General features: G+C 41.6%; 4 protein-coding genes and 1 long non-coding RNA gene across 5 annotated transcripts; 3 read left to right on the top strand and 2 right to left on the bottom strand.

Moving 5' to 3' along the window:
• Positions 1 to 2,970, bottom strand: LOC136424753 (S-adenosylmethionine-dependent methyltransferase Rv2258c-like). The gene is made up of 4 exons (XM_066413400.1): positions 2,738 to 2,970; positions 1,972 to 2,183; positions 1,286 to 1,405; positions 1 to 1,100 (listed from the first exon to the last, which is right to left on the bottom strand). The coding sequence occupies exons 1-4, from the start codon at positions 2,926 to 2,928 to the stop codon at positions 538 to 540; spliced, it is 1,086 nt and encodes a 361-aa protein (XP_066269497.1). The 5' UTR covers positions 2,929 to 2,970; the 3' UTR covers positions 1 to 537.
• Positions 2,971 to 4,601: 1,631 nt separating this feature from the next.
• Positions 4,602 to 8,002, top strand: LOC136424772 (thrombin inhibitor rhodniin-like). The gene is made up of 4 exons (XM_066413426.1): positions 4,602 to 4,735; positions 6,383 to 6,521; positions 6,903 to 7,109; positions 7,795 to 8,002. Exons 1-4 carry the CDS (start codon positions 4,693 to 4,695, stop codon positions 7,880 to 7,882), a joined length of 477 nt encoding a protein of 158 aa, XP_066269523.1. The 5' UTR covers positions 4,602 to 4,692; the 3' UTR covers positions 7,883 to 8,002.
• A 2,729-nt stretch (positions 8,003 to 10,731) lies between these two features.
• On the bottom strand, positions 10,732 to 16,519 carry LOC136424793 (uncharacterized). Its single transcript, XR_010753928.1, has 2 exons — positions 16,248 to 16,519; positions 10,732 to 11,694 (listed from the first exon to the last, which is right to left on the bottom strand). It is a non-coding gene; the product is annotated as an uncharacterized lncRNA (long non-coding RNA).
• Positions 16,520 to 19,567: 3,048 nt separating this feature from the next.
• Positions 19,568 to 21,725, top strand: LOC136424770 (thrombin inhibitor rhodniin-like). The gene is made up of 4 exons (XM_066413425.1): positions 19,568 to 19,700; positions 20,348 to 20,507; positions 20,968 to 21,159; positions 21,549 to 21,725. Exons 1-4 carry the CDS (start codon positions 19,658 to 19,660, stop codon positions 21,634 to 21,636), a joined length of 483 nt encoding a protein of 160 aa, XP_066269522.1. The 5' UTR covers positions 19,568 to 19,657; the 3' UTR covers positions 21,637 to 21,725.
• Positions 21,726 to 22,710: 985 nt separating this feature from the next.
• On the top strand, positions 22,711 to 26,810 carry LOC136423988 (thrombin inhibitor rhodniin-like). Its single transcript, XM_066412388.1, has 4 exons — positions 22,711 to 22,856; positions 24,607 to 24,760; positions 25,773 to 25,964; positions 26,678 to 26,810. Exons 1-4 carry the CDS (start codon positions 22,814 to 22,816, stop codon positions 26,808 to 26,810), a joined length of 522 nt encoding a protein of 173 aa, XP_066268485.1. The 5' UTR covers positions 22,711 to 22,813.
• The last annotated feature ends 716 nt before the right edge of the window (positions 26,811 to 27,526 follow it).

Below are 27,526 nucleotides of genomic sequence, written 5' to 3' on the forward strand. Positions count from 1 at the left end.
TATAATTAAAACAGAAGCTTATATTTGACCAATTATTTCAGCATTAAAGAAAATAAAGCTTAGTAATACCAACTATCACATTAGATGCAGCTCCCTTACTTTAAAGACTTTAAAGAATAGGTACTAAATGTTAGTGTAGTAGTAGCAGTTAATACATATAGTGATTTAGCCACTAAATATTAGTGTAGTAGTTTCACAAAACTCAAAGATCATAATTCCTAAATAGATACATCACCAAGTTTCAAGTGTTTTAACTTACCCCAAACACTGATAGTAACGATACTGAGCCCACTACATAGGGCAATATTAACATTAAACGTTAACTTCAACGTTAGTGGAAACTTTATCTTATTTTAAGTTGGAGCTTTTTTGCTATGTAAGATTATGTATCAATTTCCTGTCTATAAACGTGGCCAATTGTAAGGAACAAACTGCAAGGGGGGGGGGCGTGGAAGGCTTTAACAATTTGTCAATCTTTGTTTATGTTTTTTCTATTAATCAAGAAAATAGAAAGAACGAGAACTCCAAACGTTAACTTCAGGGCTTGTTGCACAAGAAGTGAATCTCGACCGGACTATGTGGAAGATCCAGCGCCTGTACGTCAGTAAACCCGGCCTCCTGTAGCATCTGTGCCGCTAACTCCTGCCCCCATAAGGTACCCAGACCCTTCCCCCCGAAGTACAGCGACACCGTCATGCAGTGGAAGAGACTGGCCCCGTAAAGCAGAGGAGCGGCGGGGTTACCCATGTTGTCTGCCAGATCAGAGTGCCCCTTGATGTCGACCATAGAGAACCGCCCTCCCGGCTTGACCATGCGGAAGATTTCCCGCAAGGCCATCTCCGGATCTGCCTGGTCATGGATGACGTCCCACACGAGAACGTAATCAAAGGAATCCGACCAATCATCGGGCATCTTGGCCAGGTCGTGCACCTGGAACGTGACGTTGGCCAATCCGCGCTTGTTGTTTTCCTCGTTCGCCCATTGGATGACCTCCTCGCTGAAGTCGGTACCGACGAAGGTGCTTTTGGGGAAGTGTTGGGCCAGGGTCAGGGTCGCGATGCCTCTGCCGCATCCAGCATCAATGACTCTGATGCCAGATTCTGGTTAACGGAAGATTAAAGACGTATAATGTAATTACAGTATTTCTAAGGGACAACAAAATGTGACACTTCGCTATGGTGATATAAACCTTAGATTGATTGATTGATTGTTAATTTAGCACATCGTAAGACATTCTGATTGAAGTAATTTGTTTTGATAGGTCACAGCAACATCTGTTTCTTACCGAGTGCTTCTGCAAGCCCAGGTATCGTGGGTAGAAACTTGCTCACAAGGCTCTTGTGCTCGTTTTCCCTGATTTCTGCCATCCACCCGTTAAACTCGGGGTAGGCTGAATACGGCACACCTGCAGAATAAACAACAGACTAAGAATTAGAAAAATATTTACGTTTCTCACGTTCTATTTAACTTTGCAGTTAGTGGTGTTTCTTTATAGATCAAAGCTGAAACTTTCTTTTGAACAGGTCAAAGGTACCGGAACGTCTGTGTCGTCCCCCGCTCTTATATTATCCAAGATAGGTACCGTAAAGTCTTTATCGTACCCCGTCCCTATTAGAGATAGTTGCGGGAAAGTCTGTATCGTCCCCCGTCCCTATTAGAGATAGTTGCGGGAAAGTCTGTATCCTCCCCCGTCCCTATTAGAGATAGGTGCGGAAAAGTCTGTATCGTCCCCCGTCCCTATTAGAGATAGTTGCGGGAAAGTCTGTATCCCTCCGTTCCTGTCTGAGATAGTTGCCGCGAAGTGTGTATCGTCCCCCGTCCCTGTTATAGATAGGTTCTCTAAAGTCTGTATCGTCTCCCGTCCCTTTCCAAGATAGACATCACAACGTCCGTACCCCCCTCCCGTCCAAGATAGGTGCCGGAAAGTCTGTAACGCCCCCCGTCCCTGCAAACGTATAGATTAACACCTACCCTTTGGTCCATCATTCTTGAAACAATCGGCCACGTCATTGGCAACCATGGCTGCCTGCCTGACGAAGTCGCTCCAGTTTCCCATGCTTCCCATCGCCCCGTCCGGTACCAAAACACCGGCTCTGTGCTTGGGTAAGAAATAAGTCTTCTGCTCCTTGTCGTAATCAACAATCCGGGCGGTCACCATGATGGCCAACCATTCGCGAACATACCTATGAAAAGTCAGGAAAAAATTTAGTTTTCTTACCTCAGAGAAAAGCAGTTTTGCAGTCCATCGTTCAATGTGTTCAAACAATGAGCCAGAACAGTGTAACCATATGGTTTGGTGATGCAATGTAAAGAAATGACAGGCACTCCATCGCTTACTTAATATGGACTTTGCCCTCACATTCAATACATCCTATGTACTTCCGGGGGAGCATTGGCAGTGTCGTACACAATACGCCCCCTTTAAGACAGTCCATCGACAGCGTCTTAAAGAATGACTTATCATAATAGTATGCTATGTCCAAGGACATAATGTCGTAGGTATGTCCTTGAAGGAAACTATCTAAGAAAAGATAAGTATTTGTGACGTTACCACCTCATAACAAATTCTGTCCAACTGTTAACACTGTTTGAAGTAAACCATAGGCCAAGTGACCATGTATGTCGAACAGGTAGGTTTTGATGTCACATTAGAACCCTACAGAACATAGGAATAAGAAGTTAAAGTGTGTTCATACTATCTAATTGCTACAAGCTTAGTACGTGGAACTATATTCACCTCTCCTTCATGCATGCCTTCTCTGCTATTTGCACCGCAGTCTCGGGACCGTCCGCTTCGGCGAGCTGGGCGATCAGGCCCGTACGGGCTCCCACGGCGATCCCCAGGGACACGAACCCGGACGACACCGTGGTTACCATCCTCAAGGCGAACTGGTCCGCTGTTTCTGGTGCAGTTTCTCCCTCCGCCATGTTGCTTCACTTAGAATAAGTTGTTTGCCTTGGTGCCACACAGAAGACGGGTCCACAGAAAGTGCGAAGTGAAACGAAATGGAACTGAATGGAACGATATAGAACGAAATGGAACGAAATGCGACGAAATGGAACGGTGCTGCAAAAGCCAACCAAGTAACTTGAAAAGAAAATTAGAAGTCCAAGGGGCACACCCACTTGACCACTTGACAGAAGACTTGACAATGTGACGTGTCTACACTGATCCTAATTGTCAATTACAATTAGCAGCAAAATTAGCGGTTTCACCAATGAGAGAGTGGTTGCATGTCCGTCAACTATTTTCATTTTTGTTTCGCATTTCTACGTTTTGATTGAGGTGGACGTTAATTTTCTAAAAGGTTAAAGGTAATTAAAAACGTACTGGGATCTACATTTATATGCTACTTAGATTATGTTTGTTTTTTTACACAGTGGAATGCACTTACAGAGATCAACTCAAGTTCAACCTCAGAAAGAAGTACAATGCAGCAGTATATTGTTTTGGTCCTGATGTAAATGTGTAAATGTAAATGATATGGTATATATTATGTGTAAATGTATTGATTTTAAAACGAACGCTTGTAAAAATCGGAACACAATTCAGGGAGGCATTAGCTAATCCCTGCTTTTGTACTATTTGTGTTGAATTGAATAAAAAAATTGAAATATATTACTACACGCACATGCCAGTGGCACATTCACCTCAGATGACCCCAATGCCAACATAATGAGGTCCCTTTTGCCCCGCTGTCTTTCTGCCCTCTATAGCAGTGTTCAGGTGACCTCAAGCTTACATAATCTCTCCACTATGCAGTCTAACTGGCCTTTTCTTGCTGACAATTGGTCTTTTATGAAAGCTGACTCTGTAGATGCTTAAGCTTAAGGTACTCCTATATGTATATCTCGATATGTATTTTTTTAAATCTATTTATGAAACTTGAGGATGGCGCTGCAGTCAGCCATAGGCCTGGAAGCAACGTTGCCAGGGAAATCCAGCGGAAATTCACATTCTGCTGAATAAACGGCGTTTGAGGATTTATGTCACAGTCTTTTTGCAGTGAATAAATATCATGTGGTATGACACTCCCTACTAATAAGATAAAAAGCCAGACTTACAAAATTTATATTTACCCCTCCAATCTTACCCTTCGTTTCAATTTGTGATAATACTTCTTTTGATTAGTAATGGAATAAGATGATTTTTCACAGTGAGAGTTTCATGAGGTTGAAGAGAATAAACCTCCTTGGGTTTTCTGATCAAACAAAACTAGGCATATACAATACGTATACAGCAAAAGCTTGTGGTAGCTGCAACCGACGAGGAACGCCCTCGTTCGACGAAGCTCTAACTGCAGTACCATGTTTGCATTATCTACGTACATTCTGCAACTTGTGGCATGCATAGAATGGCACAGATACGCGTTTCTTTTGAAAATGCATGAGCAGCATAAATTTTACTATCGTTAATTGTCAGTTACAAGAACGATTTTCACAAAGGACAAATACTAAATTCTGTGCCCCCTAGCGATTTCTTGAAGTAGTGACAGATGAGCAGTGCGTTGTATAGTGCCATCTGTGTACAGATCAAACAACTTGCTGACGTCATCGGTCCGATTCACGTCATCACTTCCTGTGAAATACGTCATAACGTGGGGTTCAATACGTTTACACACTCTATAGTTTAGGATTACAGAGTTAACGACGGTACTTCATACTGTTCACCGAGAAACCTTTAAGTTCACTATGGTTGTCCTGCAGTGTTTGTTGGTCGCAGTCTTGCTGGCCGGTATGTATACAATATCATGTCATACCTGGGCCTAATAAGGGTGTTCCAGACCGTGTGATAACTATCCGTATCACATAGGGTTCGGGAGTTGTATCACACGGGCTTCCATAGAATATTTCGAATGCATTTAGAGCGCCCCGGTTCCGCCGCCGTAGAAAATTCGAATACCGGACTCGGAGGTTGGGCTGGCACCTTGGGTAATACAGAATACCCCGTGTTCTATTCTATATGTACATTCTTTGCATCACGGTGATTTTATTTTCAAAACTTCAATCATTCTATATCTTAACATTTCACCTTGAAATTATGTTTTAATGTTACATTGATAGGGTAGAAGATGTGCTTAGTGCAGACGTTTATAATTTTTGCCAAACTAACCTAGGGACGTAAAACAAAATAACACCTCGCAAAAAAAAGGTTTAAAAAAGCAACAGCAAGCACCTCCTTGATTTTCTAAAAAAAAAAATACTTCTTGGCGCTATTCCAATATAATAAACACTTAAACCTATACATAGTTGTTTAGATGATAAGTTGACTGTAGTATAGGGTTGATTATTCAATCATGTGTAGGGAACCACTCAGTTTGATAAAGTAATATGTGGCCATATGGTAATGATAACGTTCGTGACAAAGGCCGCCAGAGAAGCAGGTGGTGGACCTCTCACGCACAAGTAAATTCTTTGCCGGATGATATAATTTCTTTAGTGTCACTCATCAAATATGTATAAGACCTTGATAGGGTTTGTAGATTGAATCTTTAAAAACACACACTGCACGAAATGGCCTCGGATCCCGGCGGATACGCACAGAGATTCCTCCGGAAATATTCGAAAGCCCGTGCGGATTTAGTCGGATCCGTAATAGTTACGTTGGATCCGCCTGTATCCGTCATTATCCGCCCAAAATACAGAGAAATCCCTGTACGTATCCGCTGGGATCCGAGGCCATTTCGTGCAGTGACATGCACAGAGGCATTCGTTAGATCATCTCTGGAAAACATATCTAGGCAAACAGTCTAGTATGCAGTTCTAACGAAAGCTGGTTGAAGGTCCACTGCTTTTTCCGCACAAGAGCTACCTACCACTGGAAAATATGACCATAGCATGTCCAAAACACGAGAAACCTTTGACCGTTCGCATGCGTACTCGGAATGGTGAATGGCCTTATTGGGAGGCTCACTGTCAGTCATTAGTCTATGTATAAACACACCAGGCTTTGTTGACACAACAAAAGTACAGCGGCTGTCGAAAGGTCTTCTACAACAATACATACAATCAAACAAGTGGATATAATAAACCCACTTGTAGATTCGATTGCGCATGTGCAGTGACAAAGGTGAAGGCCCCTGAGACACAAACAAAACACCTCTCTGCATTGTTATGCGAATCGAGACAATGGTCGAGAAGATAACTGTTTACTACTCAGGGGCCTTCACCTTTGACATTGCACATGCGTACTCGAATCTACGAATGGGCTTATTGGTCTAGGTATATTACACAACAATCTATATTGACTCAACAAAAGTGAGGCGACTTTCGCAAAGTGTTCTACAAGTATACATGCTAACAAACAAACAAACAAACAAACAAACAAACAAACGAAGAGGTGGATACAAAACAATGTTCATCACTTTTATGTCCGTTGCAGGTTCGCAGGCTAAGTCTGTCCGTCAGAGCGGCTGTCCCTTCTTCTGTCCGTTCATCCACCTGCCGGTGTGCGGGTCGAACGCCGTCACCTATGGCAACCAGTGTGAGCTGGACATAGCCGCCTGCCAACTAGCTGCACAGTAAGATTTTCATTCGTTGGTTCGAGTGCGCATGTGCAGTATCAAAGATGAAGGCCCGTGGCTTATAAAAAGTCTTTTACAATCGTTATACAAAAGCCTCGATTTGTATAACGATGCCAAGACTGGTTTTGTTTACATCTCAGGGGCCTTAACCTTAACTTTTGACACTGCACATGCGTACTCGATTCTACGAGCGGGCTTATATGAAAACATTTCAATCAGGACATTCCCTATCACGCAGTTCTCGTGCATTCTCGTACTAATTATGAAGATCTCGCGCTGTGCGAGATTTTAAAAGAAATCAGTACTTGCGATTCTTTAATCGTACGTGAAAGATGGGCACAAAAACGCATCCCAGTTTTCTTCTTTTTTCATTGCAAGGTTCTCTAACGAGCCTGACTTTGAACCATTGACCACCGCCTACCAAGGCCATTGCGGAAGGGACGACGCCAAGCGCCAGTTGGACTTGTGGAACCACCCCTCTGGCTGCCCGATGATCTGCCCTGCCATCTACGCCCCAGTCTGCGGCAGCAACGGCCAGACTTACAGCAGCAACTGCTCCCTCGAAAGCGCCGCTTGCTTCGCAACGTAAGTTAATCATAACGTACACGTGAAGATACATGGACATCGGTCTGAAAGCTCATCTTTCAAGCTGAAATAGCCCGTCCTTTAGAATTTCCACTCAACAAGAAATCAACCGCTTTTACATGTATACGTGTGCGTGTGTGTGTGTGTGTGTGTGTGTATGTGCTTTTTCTTTCCCTTTAGTATAAAGTAGACCAATACACATGATGTAAATGAAACTAAAAGTTGCAGGCAATTTATTGCTCCCCGTTGTATTCCATACTGAGCCAAACTAAAGGCGCCTGGAGATTTGAATTTTACTTAGCACTTAGTCTTGTTAATGTTCACTGTAGAGATGGCGATTATTGACGTTAGATATAAGCATTACTGTTTAAAAATATTTTGCCAACGCCCTAGGGGTGGAGCCCGTTGTAAGCATAATACGATCACATCTATACATTTATTTGGCAATTATAATTAGAGACATTTGTTTTGTTTCTTGCTTAATTCTACAATTATGCCCTGACTAGAAAAAGGGCCTTGGCTGTTTTAGGTCCAAGATGGGTGCAGTTCGGGATGATATACTGAAGATGTTCACTTAAGCTTCGAATTCAGATAAACCTTTTCTTTTTTCCTTTTCTTTTTTGTTTACAATCGAGGAAAGTATGTTAAGAAAGACTGACGTTTGATTTGTTTGGTTTCATTCCAGGTTTAACAACCCTGACGCCGAGCCAATCACCGTGGCGCACAGTGGTGGCTGCAATGGAGAGGGACTCTTCCCCTTGTTGGTGTCCTAAACTTTTAAACCGCACGATGGCGCTACTGTACATGGCGCTGCTGCAACATTGACAACACTGTCGTAGGAAAGAGAGTGAACTGTCATTCTTTCAATAAACGAGACTAATAAAAACGTCAAATTACATTTGATATCTTTTCTCCCAAAGCGAATAATCTATTATTATCATTATTTTTATTTAGAATACCTGAGTGCAATTTGAAATAAACAATTTGTAACATGCGACAGCCAGATACTGGTAGCTACGAGGTTAGAAATATCCTTTTCAACTAACAAAATAAAACGGTTAGTTTTAATGCCTCCTACCAGTGAAATAAAGCTTAAGCATATCAAGCTTAATTCATACTTAGGATAAGTGAAGGAAACAGTCTATTCAATGATATGGATATATGTCAAAGAATATCAAAGGAACCAACATATCAACTTCTTTTCTTCGCAAGCTCCAAAGAGAACAATGTTTTCTGTTTATTATCTTCGCCGAGAAGATTATGTTTTCGGTTACTCCAGCTGTTGGGTGGGTCTGTATGTATGTCAATAGCATAACTTGAGAAACCTTTGATGAATCTTCATGGTTTTCAAAAGGTGTGTAGCGGTTGTGCAAAGGAAGGTCAAGTTCGAAAACGGTTTACCTGGCGTTTTCGAACAGTACTGCAGCGGACTTTTCATTTTTGTGTGTTTGTATGTAGGCAAAAACAGTGACGGAAACGTTGATGGATCTTTATGATTTTTGGTAGGTGAGTGGCGGTTGTAGGAACGGAGGGCAAGTTCAAAAATGGCTCCCCTGGTATTTTCTGTCGGTACTGCAGCGGGCTGTGCGTTTGTGTATTTGTATGTCGCCAACATAACTCGTTTCCTCATAAAAAGATACACAACTAGGCTAGTGGATAAAATTGCGAGGCATGTATTTTCTCCTTGCTTTAAAAGGTTGCAACCTTATGTAGAATAGGCTAGTGCAATAAACTGACAAAACATATACAACAGCCAAAGGCTGGAAGACCCACCTATAAAATTGGAGTTAACCATATTTACAGGTTTGCGATAGCAAAACCTGTTCTGTTTTTGCATCCAAGGATGGGGGCGGCCATGTTGGATGTGACCATTTTATTGGGAGGGGTGTTTCTTTTCGCTAATGTTGGGTGTGACTATTTTGACGGAGGGGTGTTTTTCTTGCTAGTTTTCTTTTTTTTTTCTTGCTAATTTTTTCTTGCTTTGGGTTGGGTGTGACCATTTTTACTGGAGGGATGTTGTTTTCACTAATGTGTGGGTGTGATAGATGGAAGTTATTAGTGTGGCGGTGTTGTGACCTTGCCGTTGGCACAAATGGACACAAGGCCCACTGTACTAAAGGACGAGCAAGGTCCACTGAGCATCATGTTGTTGAGGTCTTGTCGGAAAGTAGAAGACGACAAGATCCCCAACGATAGAGGGTTAATAAAGATTTGTTATTTAATGTGATGTTGGATTAGGAAGTGTTGAAATCGATAATATTGTGGGTGGTTTTTGTCGCTAATGTTGGTTCCCTATATTTTTCCTAGTTTTGGGTTGGGTGTGACCATTTTGACCGGAGGGGTGGTTCTTGCCACTTATGTTAGGTGTAAGAGATGAATATTATTAGTGTGGTGGTGTTGTGACCTTGCCGTTGGCACAAATGGACACAAGGCCCACTGTACTAAAGGGCGAGCAAGGTCCACTGAGCATCATGTTGTTGTGGTCTTGTCGAAAAGTAGGGGACGACAAGATCCCCAACGATAGAGGGTTAATAAAGATTTGTTATTTAATGTGATGTTGGATTAGAAAGTGTTGGAATCAATAATATTGGGGGTGTTTTTTGTCGCTAATGTTGGTTCAATATATTTTTCTTAGTTTTGGGTTTGGTGTGACTATTTTGACCGGAGGGGTAGTTTTTGCCACTAATGTTAGGTGTAAGAGATGAATGTTATTAGTGTGGTGGTGTTGTGACCTTGCCGTTGGCACAAATGGACACAAGGCCCACTGTACTAAAGGACGAGCAAGGTCCACTGAGCATCATGTTGTTGTGGTCTTGTCGAAAAGTAAGGGACGACAAGATCCCCAACGATAGAGGGTTAATAAAGATTTGTTATTTAATGTGATGTTGGATTAGAAAGTGTTGGAATCAATAATATTAGGGTTGGTTTTTGTCGCTAATGTTGGTTCCCTATATTTTGCTTTGTTTTGGGTGTGACCATTTTGACAGGGGTGATCTTTGCCACTAATGTTAGGTGTAAGAGATGAATGTTATTAGTGTGGTGGTGTTGTGACCTTGCCGTTGGCACAAATGGACACAAGGCCCACTGTACTAAAGGACGAGCAAGGTCCACTGAGCATCATGTTGTTGTGGTCTCGTCGAAAAGTAAGGGACGACAGGATCCCCAACGATAGAGGGTTAATATAGATTTGTTATTTAATGTGATGTTGGATTAGAAAGTGTTGCAATCAATAATATTAGGGTTGGTTTTTGTCGCTAATGTTGGTTTCCCATATTTTTCCTAGTTTTGGGTTGGGTGTGACCATTTTGACCGGAGGGGTGATTTTTGCCACTTATGTTAGGTATAAGAGATGAAAGTTATTAGTGTGGTGATGTTGTGACCTTGCCGTTGGCACAAATGGACACAAGGCCCACTGTACTAAAGGACGAGCAAGGTCCACTGAGCATCATGTTGTTGTGATCTTGTCGAAAAGTAAGGGACGACAAGATCCCCAACGATAGAGGGTTTATATAGATTTGTTATTTAATGTGATGTTAAATTAGAAAGTGTAGGAGACGTGATCTTAAAGAACATGGCAGTTGTGGTCTTGTCAGAGATGTAGGGACGACAGCCACAAAAACAATGAACGATTAGTTTGTTTAATGGTGAGATGGCCAATTAGCTTTTGGAATAAAATTAAGTCAATTTTGAAATGGTGAATACTTAAGACCCTTTCCTTCTTACAATAAAGAATGGCCGATGTATAAATACGGTTTCTTTTAGATGCCGATTTGAAGACGACCACATCAAGGATAAAGAAATGACACAGAGACAACGATTCCCGCATACTTACCAAGGGAGACGTAAACGTTATAACACTGACTGATTATGACTTCATAATGTTGGCTTACTACGATCCTTATTAATTACTGAATGTCTCTATTTCTCTCTTGACCTTAAATTCCTAGTTTTACAAATCTCTCGTCTCCTGTCTTACTCTGCTCACACAACATTGATTACTTTATCTCTTCGCTGCAGTTCACTTAAACAAATGAATAACCGTCAAAGAATTATAGCACAACAATTAGCAGACTAATTCTAAAGTAACCGTTCCAAGTTTGGTAAGGAGTTGCACTGTAACTTCTTGGACGTAAGTGACGGAGTGAAATGTTACTGCAGCTTGCAGTTGCATACACATTTGTATTGGGTTTTTACCATTCGTACATCCGGTTTGATTTTAACGAGGTTAATCACCTGTATTTTCTTTCATAACGTTATACATGCAAAATCAGCTTCTAAAAGTTGCACACTAAAATAAACAACAAAATAGACAATACGTATTCGTTTGAATCAAATAAAGTGGACAACATGTGCACGCCAGTGTGTGGATTCTCTAAATCGTGTCAGGTAATGTCTGGTTGTAACAGCACAATCATTGTAACACGGCTTTGATGCTGGTCCGGCAGTGGAAGGTCTCCGGCAACCTCCCCTGCTGCGGTTAGAGTCTGTGTGGGAAACGGCCAGATTGTTCCAGGCCTGGATTGTTCCTCCCTAGTGCACGTGGATACCGGGTGCCCCGATGACCTTGTAGTCCGGTATAGGTGACCTGTGCAGGGATCGAGAAAAAAACATACAGAAACATATCAACCTGAATGCTCTCTTCTTTGGTTCTTGTCGTCTCTGAAGACGGTAGACAGCTTCGGTCGATTTAACCTCTTGAATTATTGACTTGAATTAGACTATTCCAAAATCATGATTGGCTTTTCTTTTTCAAAGTAGTTGGCGGTGGCATGTTAGTCATGTAGTTGCTAGGTCCTACAGCCACAGGGAAACAAAATTTAGAATGTATGTGACACTGATAAGCTGTTTGACATATTTCTTAGTACCTACGAATATGGCGTGTTATAAGGTTTTGGAGTTCGATTAAAAAAATAGGGCTCGAAATTCGCATTTTAGTACAGGTAAAATTGTACTAATTTTATCTTTAGCTAGGAAAACAACATTTGGAGTTAAATATGCGTGAAACTGATAAGCAATTTCACAATTTTGGGTCCCTAGGAATTTGACCTCTTATCCTGTAACTAAGGTGAGTGAAGAGTGTACGTGTAGGGCTCAACATCTGCATGCTAGCACAGGTAAAATTGGAGTTGCGCAGGTAGTTTTGACGGACTTTTACTAATTTAGGCCCCCATTCCGTTGATCGAATTGAGTTATCTGTGAAATCTTTGGTCGCTCATAAAAGGTTGCTGCATTTGAGATTTTGGGTCGCCGTAGAGATTCCACTTGAGCACGTTTTCCAGGAGTTCGGCACTCTCACGGTGATCTGGTCAATTTTACGTTTTTTTAATGGTATTTATTATATATTCGAATTATTGTTTTATTAATTACAAATCTTTATAAGTATTCATAAATGTTTCTAACAAAAGAAAATACGAGAATACTATATTTCAGAAGTTGTTCTGATCATTTGCAAACATTTCGAAAGTGACTGTCAAAAGAGATAATTTTTTTTAATAGATTTGAAATATAGATAGCCAGATAGGTTTATTTCATATTTCGAAATATTTCGAACTAAAGATATGGGTCATTTGCCCCCCGTAACCGTGTTGTGACTTGGAATGGGGTCCTTATGTCGCCGTGAGAGCGCGGCGAAAGCGCCGTCCAAGTGGAATGGGGGTATAACTGATACTTTAAGAATTGGACGAATGCGCCGTATCCTTTTTTTTCTACATTTGTAATTATGTTGAGCCCAACATACTGTTGGGCGCAATATATTGTGTTCGTATGGTTTCTTTCTCCTGTTAAATCTTGTAATCGACTCAGCTCGGTCGTCCCTGCACCAACTGAGCTGAAATTTGGTATACGTGTAGAGTAGGTAAATACCCTGGGAGCATTTTTTAAATTTTGTTCGATATTGACCTTGAACGTGATTTTATTGAGGTTTTTCTGACCAAAAACGTACATTTTGGCCTCCTGTGCTCTGGAAATACATCCAAATGACCTGAAATTTGCTATGGTGGTACATTGAACAAATATTTAAAGAATCCCATTCGCACTTTTGGCATACAATACTTCGAAATGCGATTTTAGAGGGTGTTTTGGGAAGAAGATCGGCTATTTTCCTCATATGGGGTCACTGACCTATAGGTCACATCTTTATTCATCTGGCCGGGTTGACTAATTCGGTCAGCCAATGAGAGAGCGCAGATTTATCAACCTCAACCTGATTGGTTGAAATAGTCAATTTAATTAGGGGCACTACTAGTACTCTGACAGGTGCAGACACAACTTCACTACTCCCTGGCTCACATCCTTGTGTTGTAAGTTATTGTTGTGTCCTACTGAAGTTATGTAAGTGCAATTGAGTGGAAGGTTCAAAACTTTTCTGGTGGTATTTTTCGACACACACGGTGTTTTTCTTATTTTAACACTGCATGGAAACAAAGATTTTTAACACTGCATGGAAACAAAGATTTCTACAAGTTCGCAAGCTTGGACACTATGGTAAAACCTGACATTTCCTTGCTATGTACACGAATTTTCTACCCCTCTGTCACCAAGATTGGACACTAGTGCGCACAATAGTGCACACAAAGTACCCAACGTTTCCCACCTTAGGAAACATCCCGTGTCGGGACGTTGACAATAACATTAACATTAACAATAGAGAGTTGTGAAGTGCGTGAAAATTTACGTTGAGCTTGCTTTGAGTAGTTGTTTAAAGTTTTTGGCTAAAAATGACGTAAATCAGTAAGAATTTTCAACCTCCTTACGTAAACCCCTGTTACATGTCTACACTATATCGGGCCGCGGGGAAGTCTTGAATATCGGCGCTGATCGATAGCGCATTAAACAAAATGTGTGGCGTAGCGTTGTACTAAAAAAATAATAGCATATGAATATGGATGCCTGGAAGAGCCCATCCATGCATAGGGTTTCAAATTGGGAGAGATCCATTTCTGACTGGTCTTCAATTCAATTATTCATTCAAATACCAACATTGCAGACATACAACAAACGTTAGCCTCTATGCCACAGTCGCTTTTTGCGTGGGGAGGGAAATGGGCGAAACAAGTGCTACCGTGGAGCTCTCTCGGAGTGGGAACACCTGACATGCGGAGTTGCGCAGGGAACTCTACTAGTACTAGGCCCCATATTATTCCTGGTACTGATTGACGACGCTGCTTCTGATGCCTCTAGCCCGGTATGGAAATACGTGGATGATATGAACATGCTCCAATCAAGACTGCTCAAACAACCTTCAACCCTACAGTCTGATCTGGATCAGTTATGCCAATGGACGTTAAACAACCACATGCTACTAAACGACTCTAAATGCCTGGCTATGCACATCACTTTCTGTCGGAACCATCCCCCCTGCCACCACTGCGAGTCAACAACGCACCGCTAGCTGTCGCCCCCAGCCTTAAGATCCTTGGACTCCACATCCAGAATAACCTTCGTTGGGACGTCCAAGTCAAGCAGATGGTGGGAAAGGCCGCAAAGAAACTCTACCTGCTCAAAAGACTTAAAAGGTTCATGTTATCGCGTAATGACCTCATCACAATCTACACGTGCTATATCAGACCGATTCTAGAATACGCTGCACCTGCCTGGACATCTGGCCTCACCAAACTGCAAACAGAGAAACTCGAACAGATCTAAAAACGTGCCTGCCGGATTATTCTGGGCAACGACTACACTGGCTACACCCACGCCCTGCAACAGCTAGGACTCAAAACACTGGCACAAAGAAGAGAGGACTTGTGTCTCAACTTTGCAAGATCTCTGATGGAGTCCAACTTCAGGGATTGGCTTCCGAGCACAAGAGGGGACATATCCGGCCGTAACACCAGAAGCAAACAGAAACTTAACACACCACTCTGCCGCACCAACAGACTAAAAAACTCGCCGATTCCGTACCTTGTAACCCTGCTGAATAAGTGACTTAACAATCCCACGTTTTCCCTACTCCAATGTACCAATCAACACAATCCTGTCATGTTCGAATGCTCCAATGTTTACAACGTCGTGTTTTGTGTTGTAAATGCAAAGTCTTTTTAAATGGCACCATTGCTAAACGATGTATATTTGTATATAATCACATGATTTTTTATGCGAGCAAATGTTAAAATACTCGCCAATTCAGACTTGTTTGTCTGCGATGTGGTATTGTCAATAAAGTTTCAAAGTTTCAAAGTTTCAAAGTTTCAAAGTTGCATTTGCTCCCGCAAATGTTGCCTTTCTAGTTTTTTATGTTTTTTACACGTGAACAAATGCGACGTATCATTTTTCTACATTTTTAATTTATCTTCAGCTAATTCTACAATTGTCGGGGGTTGAGGTTTTCAAACGTGGACAAATGAGATGTACTGGAATTAGTTTTGGAATTTTTACGTTTGTCAGGCGTAAAATTTTAATACGTGGATGATACATGCGACGTATAATTTTTTCTAACTACACAACTAATTCTAAATTAATTTGTCGGGGGGGGGGGGGCTTTGCACATTTTCATACTTGACAAAAAGATGTACTAGAATTGCATTTCTACGTTTTTCGGGCATATGATTTATGGTTTTCATACGTGGACGATGGGACGTTTTTTTGTACATTTGTACTTTGTCTTCAGTTAATGCTACATTTGTCAGGGGTGAGATGTACTGGAATTAGTTTTGGAATTTCTACATCTGTCAGGCGTATGATTTTCATACGTGGACGAGTGCGACGTATTATTATTTTCTACATTTGTAGTTTTTCTACTGTAACAGTCTACATTTGTCGGGGATGTAGATTTTTAAATGTGTACAAATAAGTTGTATTGGAATTAGTTGTTATACGTGGACATGCGACATACTAGAATTAGTTCTGGAATTTCAACGTTTGTATGGCACATGATTTTGAAACGTGGATGAATGCGACGTATTTCTAAATTCTAGGCTGCTAAGTTATTGCTCATTTTTCATCAAACCTAAAAAGTTTCAATAACACTTTTAACAGCAATTCTGAATATCAAACATACGTCGAGATGGTTTCGAAAATGGCTACTTGCCGAAATCTCTACCTTGCCATGAAAGGTATCTGAAATGACCACAAAAGCGTAACGTTAACATAAAACTGAAAAGACCTACCTGCACAAAAACAGAAACAGACGCCTCTTACCTCAGTTCTGTACAGATCGACTCTGGTGTTATTTGTCCTTCCAGTCTCAGAATCTAAATTTCCATAGTCGAGTCCTGTCTGCGGAACGTGCAACAACTTTTCCTGCCTTGGAGATTAATGAACAAACGTCTGGTGTTGCTATTTTCAAACAGTCCATATTCTTCCAGTCTCTTCTGGCCGTGCTTCCCCGTTGTTGTTTCCACTGCTGACATGGGGGTGATACATCCCTTCTTGCTCACCATGTTGTCACAACTTTCGATTAGAGTTTAGAAATCTCCATGTTATCTGCTAGAAATGAGTTGTTTTCTAACACAAGAAACGCCCTTTGTTCTCATACGTCTAGACACTGTGGCCACGGTACTAGACTGTGTCTGCAGCTGTGTCCTTCTGTCCGCCCACCAGACCAGTACCCTGTAACTGATACTCCCATGGGTGCATCCATGTTGCTGTGCCTGGAGAAGTCATTAACTCGGAAACAGGGCTTAAAATTGATACCCAGTCAAAGTTTCCATCACAATGGCACCATCCCAACTTTGCTAACATGTCATACCATTTGTGGTCTATATCTATATACTATATTGCCTAAAAGACCTAAAATTTGGTCATAACAAGATGTAACATTGACGATGGATTAAGGGCAAGAGTAACGGATTATGGTTAGGGTTATGGATTAATTAAGGTTATGGTGACGGATTAAGGGTAAGGATGACAGATTAAGGGAAAAGGTGACGGATTAGGTTATCGGGTGACAGATTAACGGCTATGGTGACGGATTAAGGGTTATGGCGACGTGACTGATTGAAGGCAACCACTGTGAGGGATCAAGGCTTTCGTGACAAATTAAGGGTTATGGAGACGGATTAAGAGCAAGGATGGATGATAAAGGTCAAGGGCAACGGATTAAGGGCCAGGGTGACGGATTAAGGGAAAGGATGGCGGATTAAGGGAAATGATTACAGATTGAGGGTAAGGATGGCGGATAAGGGGAAATGATTACAGCTTAAGGGAAAGGTAACGGATTAAGGACTAAGTTGACGGATTAAGGGTAAAGATGACGGATTTAGGGAAATGATTACAGATTAAGCGAAAGGGTGACGGATTAAGGATTGTGGTGACGGATTAAGGGCAAAGGTTGCGGATTAAGGGCTATAATGATGGTTTAAGGGTGATGGTGACGGATTAAGAGCAAAGATGGCTGATGAAGGTCAAGGGCAACGGATTAAGGGCTAATGTAACGGATTAAGGGATAAAGTGACAGATTAAGGGTAAGAATGGCGGATTAAAGGAAATAAGTACAGATTATGGGAAAGGGTAACGGATTAAGGGCTAGGTTGATGAATTAAGGGTAAGGATGGCGGATTAAGGGAAATGATTACAGATCAAGGCGAAGGGTAACGGATTAAGGACTAAGGCGACGGATTAAGGGTAATGATGGCGGATTAAGGGAAATGAGTACAGATTAAGGGAAAGGGTAACGGATTAAGGACTAAGGCGACGGATTAAGGGTAAGGATGGCGGATTAAGGGAAATTATTACAGATTAAGGGCAAGGATGACGGATTAAAGAGGAATGATAACAGATTAAGTGAAAGAGTGATGGATTAAGGATTGTGGTGACGGATTAAGGGCAAAGGTCGCGGATTAAGGGCTATGGTGACGGTTTAAGGGTGATGGTGACGGATTAAGGGGAAGGATGGCTGATGAAGGTCAAGGGCAACGGATTAAGGGCTAGGGTGACGGATTAAGGGATAAAGTGACAGATTAAGGGTAAGGATGGCGGATTAAGGGAAATGAGTACAGATTAAGGGAAAGGGTAACGGATTAAGGACTAAGGTGACGGATTAAGGGTAATGATGGCGGATTAAGGGAAATGAGTACAGATTAAGGGAAAGGGTAACGGATTAAGGACTAAGGTGACGGATTAAGGGTAATGATGGCGGATTAAGGGAAATGATTACAGATTGAGTGTAAGGATGGCGGATTAAGGGAAATGAGTACAGATCAAGGGAAAGGGTAACGGATTAAGGACTAAGGTGACGAATTAAGGGTAATGATGGCGGATTAAGGGAAATGATTACAGATTGAGTGTAAGGATGGCGGATTAAGGGAAATGAGTACAGATTAAGGGAAAGGGTAACGGATTAAGGACTAAGGCGACGGATAAAGGGTAATGATGGCGGATTAGGGGAAATGAGTACAGATTAAGGGAAAGGGTGACGGATTAAGGACTAAGGTGACGGATTAAGGGTAAGGATGGCGGATTAAGGGAAATGATTACAGATTAAGGGCAAGGATGACGGATTAAGAGGAACGATCACAGATTAAGTAAAAGGGCGACGGATTAAGGATTGTGGTGACGGATTAAGGGCAAAGGTCGCGGATTAAGGGCTATGGTGACGGTTTAAGGATGATGGTGAGAGATTAAGAGCTATGATGACGGGATAAGGACAACGCTGAGGGATTAAAGGCTTTCGTGACAGATAAGGGGCAAGGGTGACAGACTTGGGTCTCTGCTGACATATTAATGTTTATGATAACGGTTTAAGGGCGGATTCACTTCACAAATCACCATGCAGCGCAGATGACAGCTTCCCTAAAATAATGTATATCTTTGTCTAAGCTTCCTGCACACCATAGTGCATGGTAATATATCGTTACTGTATTCTGCAATCATGTTTGAAAGATTTCTTAACAAAAACAAACCTGCAGTTCCGTGGCAAGCAGCTAAGGGACCGAAACTTACCCCACTTCTTTCTTACGTGAAATTCAAAAGTGGGGTAATTATGCAAAAGGTTTTAGTGAAAATGTTCTTTTCAACTGAAGGTACCACCGGAAAAGTACATTCTCCCAAGGGGGTGGGTTTTACAAAAATATTCCATTTCAGAACAGTCAGTTTTTAAGATTTTGCAGGGGATAGAGATGAAGTGAAATATGACGTATGACGTATTTTAACTATTTACTTTACAACTGTTACCTTTCTAGTTATGTTCATTTCCCCCCACATTAGTTACACTGAAACGCAAACCTGTTCATATTTGCTGAACAAGCTAATATTTATCTCTAGTTTTAGGATACGTTTAGAGTCCTGTATTAGTCTCAAATTTAATTCATAAGAAGGAGCTATCCTATTTCAGACATTATCCTGCAGAAAATGTCAACAACTACATTAAGGAACAAATATATCAACTTCCCGAGGTCATATTGAACCATATATCGATGTGTGTAAACGGGCACATGCGACAACGGATGTCACGAATCCGAGTGTAAACGAGGTCACTTTTAGGTCACATCCTGTATCCAGTGTAAAAAAAGCCTACCGATAGATACTTTGTGCATTGAGAGTGCAGTCATTTAGTTGTGAAGGGCTACTAGGATTTTTTTTCGTCGATTCAGGAAAAGAACACGAACGTCATGGCAATTCTACAATTGTTGGTTATCACGATCCTGGTAGCTGGTGAGGAAATCATTACTTTTTGTATGGTCATGCTAATGCATCTGTAAAACCTTGATAAAAATGCGACGAGAGACTTAATTTTCGTTTTAATACCATTGATGGTTGCTTTACATTTTAGCTACTTTGTGCAGTAAAAGTTTTTTTATTATCGACTTGTCCCGGGGTTTAGGGCCCCCTTTCCTTGTTGCAAAACTTCTTAGGAGATGTGTTTACAAGTTGAAGCATTGGCAAAATTTAATCACAAATAAGAGCCCAAATCTATGAAAACTGTTACTGCTGGTCAAAGACGAACTATGTGACAAATTGTATTGATTTTATGGAAAAAATTGGCATGGGCATTTCTTATTCCTAACAAAACAGTCCAGAATTAACTAAAAGCATATTAAGTGGGCTGTTATCATAAGTGGTAAAACATGGCCTTATGTTAGTAGACTCTATCTGTCTACTTGGGTTGTTGGAAAGAAATACTAGGAAGTGGTCAAACAGAGTGAGTAAGTTGCAAGAGGATTAAGTATGTGGTAGGCCATAGAGCTACACAAAGGCAACCTAGTATGTAAAACAGCCTATTGAAGCCTTCAGCCTGAAAACAGTGAACATAAAGTTACAGTGAAAGAAACAAGAATTACAGTATTTACTCTCAATTTCAGGCTCCCAGGCTAAGTCGCTGGTGGCCCGGCAGGGTTTGGGAAACCCGAACAACTGTCCGCAGGTCTGTCCTTTTATCTTCTTCCCGGTCTGCGGATCAAACGGGGTGACCTACAGCAACCCATGCGAGCTGGAAGCGACCGCCTGTCAACAGGCCGCACTGTGAGTATGAACGCACATTTTGATTCGGTGCATCGGTCACAACTGTTCCGGAGCCCATAGGGGGTGTAGCCCCGACCGGGCCCCTTATCCACAAATTTGTCCCGGTGAACTGACGGATATTTAGCTCTCAGTGTTCTTATCTTATAATTAGCATACGGCGTCTATTTTTTACCGGGTCCCGGGTTGATTTTAAATCCGAGTTAAAAAAATCCAGGGGCCCGGCCGAGCTGAAGAAATAACTTCGTAGCCACAATGTATCCCACGGGACCACGTAGGGGTCACGCCCGAAGGGGGGAAACACAGCCCGTCAACTGACTGGCGCATTTTTGCGCAGTCCTGTGAGATACCCTCTTTAGGAATGTGTTAGAAAGGCCAGTATTGTCCCAATAGTATCGCTAGCCCTGACCACCCTCCAATTATTAGTAACAGCAATAATCTTTATACTGTTCTCTACTGTTAGCTTCTCTGACCAGGATAACTACAAGCCCCTGACGATGGTTCACGAGGCTCCGTGCGGAACTCAGAACCGTAAGCGGCAGTTCGACTCCGACTGCCCGATGTTCTGTCCGGAGTATTACTCCCCGGTCTGCGGTAGTAACGGGCAGACCTACGACAATATCTGTTTCCTGGAGAGCGCCGCCTGCTTGGCTGGGTAAGTTCCAATAAACCAACATGTTACTTAAAAAAACATCCATCAGAATAGAAAGAAACCACTTTGATTCAGATATCTTCAGTAAACGAGAAATGAGTTGAAATGCAGAATCTCTGTTTTTTGCCAACGCCCCAGGGGTGGAGCCCTTTGTAAGCATAATGCGATCACATCTATACATTTATTTGGCAATTATAATCAGATACATTTGTTTTGTTTCTTAGCAAATTCTACAGCTAGAAAAGGGCTTTTGTTGTTCTAGGCCCAATATAGGACTGGTGCAGTTTGGGTGAATGTATCATAGATGTTCACTTGATAAACGTCAGATAAGCTCCTTTTTTCCACAATTGAGAAAGTATCTTTAGTAAGACTGACGCTTTGTTTCAATCCAGGTTTAACAACCCCAACGCTGAGCCAATCACCGTGGCGCACAGAGGTGGCTGCAATGGAGAGGGAATCTTCCCTTTGTTGGTGTCCTAAACGAATGCCTCCAGTACGACGAGTATGATTGGGCCTTTCCGGGCAAACAAACGGGCATATTCCGTTCAATAAATACCATTGAGATCATACCGAAACATTCCTGTTTTCTTTTCCAGTAGCTAATATGTTGTGCGTTCTCATGTCTTATATGAAATAACCGAAGTCGAATATTCAAAAAGTAGATAGCGCTTGGAGAGCGCTAACTTCCATTAAAGCAGCGCAGTTTACTACGTTCTAAGTTTATCTATTTATTTATTCAGAATCACCACATTTGTGGAAGGATTGACATAACATGTGGCTATCACCTTTTCAACCCAGACCAGACCACACCGGGGCATGCCCCTACTATATTTCGAAAGGTGTGGTGGGTTCTTTAACGTGCGCGGGGTGTGGCTCTCCCCAAACACGGAAGCTCCATTTAACGTCCTATCCGAGGGACGTCCCTAACCGAAGTAGGTACTCATTTACACCTGAGTGAAGCGAGGAAAAATTGTGCCATTCCCAAGGGCACAACGTCCGGGCGCATGTCCAGACATGTCTGGGGGCAAGTCGGGATCGAACTCGGGTTCCCTTGTTTGACGGCCTAATGTTCTAGCCGTTACGCAACACGACGCCAAGTTCAAAGTATGCTGCCACTGGGCACCCTCATTTTTTACAATGGTTACGAATCCGCTAAGGAGTTCTAACATCCATGATATAAAGATGTTCAATAGTGTCCCAAAATATTTGTAAAGCTTGAGTTTGATACCTGAATAATCATTGATAGTGCTACTTTGACTATGTACAAACAATCGATACGATTATTTATTACTTACTCAATGGACCTCTTTCCAGTTATGGCGGCCATTTTGAATTTCCCGGGGTCAGCTGGGGGTCACGCACCAAAGTGAGGCTCCGGTTGTATCATAGGATGACACAACCCGAGCCTCATGTTGGTACGTGACCCCAAGCTGACCTTGGGAATTCCAAATGGCCACAGTAACTGGAAAGAGGTCTATTGTATCAATAAACAAATATACATAATATGGTCGACGGTCGGATGTTGCAAATCCATATGTAAATGATGACGCGATAGGGCCACAGCCTGTTCTTGAGGCTTCAAGTATTTTATTGAGACTGAGGAAAAACGGCTGCAGGATCATTTTTTGTGACATTCCAAGGAATATCCAAGAACAACATGGCTATCCTACAACTCTTGGTCGTCGTTATCTTAGTGACTGGTAAGGAGCCTCGCATATTTTTGTGTGGTTACATCTGTAAAACTATTTTTAATGAATTTATCTTAACACCGCGGCCACATTCGTCATAGGTTTTCCTCGATTTTGATGTCGTATTTTTTAGCAGGCTGGGACAGAACCAACCACCGACAAGGATCGTTATAACAGTCCTTTCTAGTTCTATGACAAGGCAGTTGAATATTCCACGACATATCCACGACGATAATACGTGGAATGTGTCCGAACCCTGTAACAAACAAGCGTGTCCACTTGGGTTGAAAAGCCATACAACGAGGGTATGCTATATATATATCTCATAGCAATTATTCTAAACCACACCTTTATTATGTTGGAGGCATAGAGTTGTTAAGAACTTTGAAAATGTTGCTACAGCTGTTTCACTGTGTTTCAATGTCTTAACATTGCTTTCAGCCAACTCGTGATACAATACCCTTCAGGCTCTCTTAGTGACATTTATTTTGTTCGTTCTTAAAGTCAACTCTCTTAATACCTCGACGTGCCCTAAGACCGCCATAATTAATATAATCTTATAAGGGTCTCGGTGACAAAGACTTCTTGAAAATCTTCCATATGAACGACAGAAAAAATTGTACATCATGCTATATATTGAGCATGACTGTGGTTTGAGATAGCCTCCTTCTCAGACTTTCTAGAACGGCTGCGTATATATTTGGCGGAGGGGGGGGGGGGGGACGCGACTTCTTACACGGGCCAAGGTCCTCTAATGCCAACAAGGGACTTTCGCTGCCGAGGGAGTTATGTCGCCAAGGGACGACCGCCTTTCTATACGGAAAGAATAGAAAGAAATGGATAGAAAGGCGGTCGTCCCTTGGCGACATAACTCTCTCGGCAGCGAAACTCCCTTGTTGGCATTAGAGAACCTTGGCCCGTGTAAGAAATCGCGTCCCCCCCCCCCCCCCCCCACAATATATATGCCGCCGTTCTAGGAAGTCTGTGAATGAGGCTAGCTTTGACAGAAAAAAACACACACAACCTGGTGTTTTTCTCACGCGTATCAGCTTTCAGGTCAGAGGTTGTCCGCTCACATGGTTAGATGCACAAGTATTTTGTAATAACATCTATTGATCGTTTGATATACAAGTCGTGTTCACTTAACATCATCTGTGCGTAAATATATATTCAAACCGCCATATAGGGGTCCATATCTAAGTTACAGTGAAATGTAGTTTAAAAGTTTTCCCGGCAGTTGAAGGCCTTCTCAGACTTTGGAATAAGTAATATTAGTTGTATAAATATCAAAGAAAAGAATGAAGCAACGATATTCTAAATATAGTCGACGAAACATTATCTAAAATGTGTATGTTTTAATGCTATTCATTAAAATACCAATGAAATTTAATTGATATTAAAACTATTTTGAGTCATGTAAGAATTAAGATCACGCCAGTGAATATGCCCTATAGCAGATAAAGTACGGATTAAAAATTGAGATGACAAACTCTCATCCATATCTGCTTCGTTTTTTTTTCTCTAATCAATGCCGCACAAAGTGTTGTCACAAATGCACGGTGGCCCACAAGAACAGGGATATTTTATGTGTATCTTGTACATTATATGCCTAGCAAAGGAAAAAAAATGGCACAGGAAAAAAAATTACAAATCGAGAAACACAAAAATAGCCCTGTTCTTGTGGGCCATCGTACAAATGATTAAACCTAAACTGTATCAATTTTGCATGAAATTGTTTTTTTTCTCTCTAATATAATTTCAGGCTCCCAAGCTAAGTCGCTCGTGGTCCGACAGGGCTTTGGGAACAACTGTCCGCAGGCGTGTTTCTTCATCTTCGCGCCTGTATGTGGGTCCAACGGGGTAACTTACGGCAACCAGTGCGAACTGGAGGTGGCAGCCTGCGAGCAAGCCGCGCTGTAAGTCATGATCAGGAAGCATGTAACATCGATGTAACAGTATAGACCCATTTCCAGTTACGGCGGCCATTTTAAATTTTCCGGGGTCAGCTCGGGGTCATGCGCCAAAACCAGGCATGACAGGGTTGGGGCTCTTAGAAGCCAGAGGTGATATATGTATGCCTTCTTTGTTGGTAAATTTCTCTCCTCTTATGCGAAATACTGTGGTACATGTGTCTTTCTTGTGTAGAAAATATTGTTTTAGTCATCTGGACAAAATGACCGCCGTAACTGGAAATGGATCAATCAATTCAAATATATTCATTAAAATAAAATGAATACAATTAGTATCTACGTATTTCAAACGAATGTGAAGTCGTACTAATCGTATTGAAAAAAGAAAGAACAGACAGTATAATTATTTCCCAAAAAAGTGAGTTTATTCCACGTTTTTAAGTTTGAGTGTATCGTTAACGTTATAACATGTTTTGGCGACACCTCTGGGGCGGAAGGTCTAAATGTGACGATTGAGTTGTAGATATACAAGGCTTCATTACATGCGTTTCTTGGTACTGAATGTGTGATCGTATTTGCATAGAGTACATTTGCTGTTTTATGTCAAATTTATTGATCTTTCTTTACAATTTCAAATTCTCGTATTGTAAAGAAAACTGTATAACTTGTGAATAAAAAAGACTCTTTTTACACAACCAAGAGATTTATTCCACCAACGTTTCGGTGACCATCTGTCACCTCCTTTAAGGCAATTCAGACTGGTTCACATAGTAATGCAGCACAGGTGTTGCAGCTTATACATAATGAGATGCATTCCCAAACGCAATCTACATGTATTAACATATGTACAATCACCGGAGATGACATCACTTTGCGGTCTAAAACGAACAGTAATGATCAAAAAACAACGGCGGAATAAATCTCTTGGTTCTGTAAAAAGATTATTTTTATATAGTCAGTGACTTACCAACCTGATGAATCTATTCACGGATGTATAACTTGTGTTTGGTACCTCTAGTCTTTCTGACCATCCGAACTTCAAACCCCTGACGATGGTTCACGAAGCTCCGTGCGGTACCCAGAACCGTAAGCGGCAGTTTGACGCTGACTGCCCGATGTTCTGTCCGGAGTACTACTCCCCCGTCTGCGGCAGTAACGGGCAGACCTACAGCAACATCTGTTTCCTGGAGATGGCTTCCTGTCAGGCTGGGTACGTTCTGTTATTTGAGAAGATTTTTTAATTTAAAGGCAACCAAAGCAATATTAGGGCAAACAAATGGGAAAAAATCTGACATCTTTTTGCTATCGACATTTACTAACACTGTTTAGCATATTTCCGTGATAACTTCATACTTGGAGCATTTTAAAACCGCGCAAAAAACGTGCCTTATGATGATCACTTTAGTTTCGCGAGCATACAAAAACCACGGCGACGATTTTCAGTGAGTTCTCATATCATATTTTTGCATCATGGACGTCGGTATACATTGTGATAGTGTTGTTTGAACTTATCATGTATAGAAGTCACAAAATAAATTGACTTTCAAAATCCGATTTTTTGGGCCCTCATATTGCTTGGGTTTCCTTTATTAATAAAGACTTAAACCATAGGTTTATTTTTGGTTGTGGCGTGGAGCGTTAAATTCCCCCTGGCCTGTGGACCGAAAAGAATTGGTAGGGTAAGACATTTGGTTGCTTAGCAGAGGGGTTTAACTATGTGAAATTGGACATCACTGTTGCAATGTTGCTTGTAACTGGAGGTGGTTGCCTGCGCCGGGTGTTTGCCCGAACAGGTTTGACTGTTCACACTGCGTTTGTTTGCATAACATTATGCTGTTTCTTGAGTAACTCAGCAATAGTAGACACCTGAAAGTCGACTGATGATGATGAAACATGTTTGTTTGTTTGTTTGTTTATTTTTAGAGTGAATCGTCCCAACGCCAAGCCAATCACAGTGGCACACCAGGGCGGATGTAACGGCGAGGGCGGCTTCGAAACTCGGTGTTACCCTCCCCGCAAGATGGTCGAAACAGAGAGGGGATTTACCTGCATGTAACGCTGCCATACACTTTCGACCCGCATGGCGGCATTGGTGTCATCATAAGCGTATTCTCTTATTGAGAGAAGCTCGCAAATTCACATTCAGTTGAATAAACGTCATTCCTGAAATCATATTACGGTACTCAAGTTTGTTTTTTCTGCATGAATGATATTGTTGTTCACATATTTTAGGAGGAGTTTCAGTCCATATGTTAACTTGCTATGTACACACTATATTATGTGCTAATCCACAGAATGTAAGTAACAGGACAGGCCTAGGGTGCGTTAAATTTGTTCCGGTACAGCAAATATGACGAACCGATAAACATACATGGGATAACTGGTGCCTTCAGGTGAAAACACAATATGGCGTTCTCACAGGTGATAGTCCTCGCCTTTCTGGTGGCAGGTACGTCAAATGCTGTTTTTACACCATAATTGGTTTAGGATTCTGACATCGACATATGAAGTATATAATAATGGCATTGTCTTCTCTACATTAGATGTTTTAGTCCCAAAACGAGTAAAATTTTGATCTCTTGCGTTTGCACTCTAAGTAGTAACCATATGGAGGAATATCTTGTAGCCAAAGATAGAATAGCAAACTAGAGAGTTAAAAGTGCCATCGGGTAAAATGTGTTCCCATACAGTTCACCATTAATCTCCAAGCAGATGTTGGGGTGAAAGATCGTAACTTTGCCTGACTGTAGGTCCGGTCTTCTTTGACTACTA

Source organism: Branchiostoma lanceolatum, chromosome 18 (genome assembly GCF_035083965.1).
Source record: "Branchiostoma lanceolatum isolate klBraLanc5 chromosome 18, klBraLanc5.hap2, whole genome shotgun sequence".
Classification (NCBI taxonomy): domain Eukaryota; kingdom Metazoa; phylum Chordata; class Leptocardii; order Amphioxiformes; family Branchiostomatidae; genus Branchiostoma; species Branchiostoma lanceolatum.

Excerpts from the sequence above, each read along its gene's own strand:
- LOC136424753 (XM_066413400.1), bottom strand. The coding sequence starts at position 2,928 with ATGGCGGAGGGAGAAACTGCACCAGAAACAGCGGACCAGTTCGCCTTG. Across the intron at positions 2,184-2,737 it reads AAGGCATGCATGAAGGAGAG|GTATGTTCGCGAATGGTTGG; the intron begins GTGAATATAGTT and ends GACTTTTCATAG. Across the intron at positions 1,101-1,285 it reads TGGGCTTGCAGAAGCACTCG|AATCTGGCATCAGAGTCATT; the intron begins GTAAGAAACAGA and ends TCCGTTAACCAG.
- LOC136424772 (XM_066413426.1), top strand. The coding sequence starts at position 4,693 with ATGGTTGTCCTGCAGTGTTTGTTGGTCGCAGTCTTGCTGGCCG. Across the intron at positions 4,736-6,382 it reads GGTCGCAGTCTTGCTGGCCG|GTTCGCAGGCTAAGTCTGTC; the intron begins GTATGTATACAA and ends TGTCCGTTGCAG. Across the intron at positions 6,522-6,902 it reads GCCTGCCAACTAGCTGCACA|GTTCTCTAACGAGCCTGACT; the intron begins GTAAGATTTTCA and ends TTTCATTGCAAG.
- LOC136424770 (XM_066413425.1), top strand. The coding sequence starts at position 19,658 with ATGGCAATTCTACAATTGTTGGTTATCACGATCCTGGTAGCTG. Across the intron at positions 19,701-20,347 it reads TATCACGATCCTGGTAGCTG|GCTCCCAGGCTAAGTCGCTG; the intron begins GTGAGGAAATCA and ends TCTCAATTTCAG. Across the intron at positions 21,160-21,548 it reads AGCGCCGCCTGCTTGGCTGG|GTTTAACAACCCCAACGCTG; the intron begins GTAAGTTCCAAT and ends GTTTCAATCCAG.
- LOC136423988 (XM_066412388.1), top strand. The coding sequence starts at position 22,814 with ATGGCTATCCTACAACTCTTGGTCGTCGTTATCTTAGTGACTG. Across the intron at positions 22,857-24,606 it reads CGTCGTTATCTTAGTGACTG|GCTCCCAAGCTAAGTCGCTC; the intron begins GTAAGGAGCCTC and ends ATATAATTTCAG. Across the intron at positions 24,761-25,772 it reads GCCTGCGAGCAAGCCGCGCT|TCTTTCTGACCATCCGAACT; the intron begins GTAAGTCATGAT and ends TGGTACCTCTAG.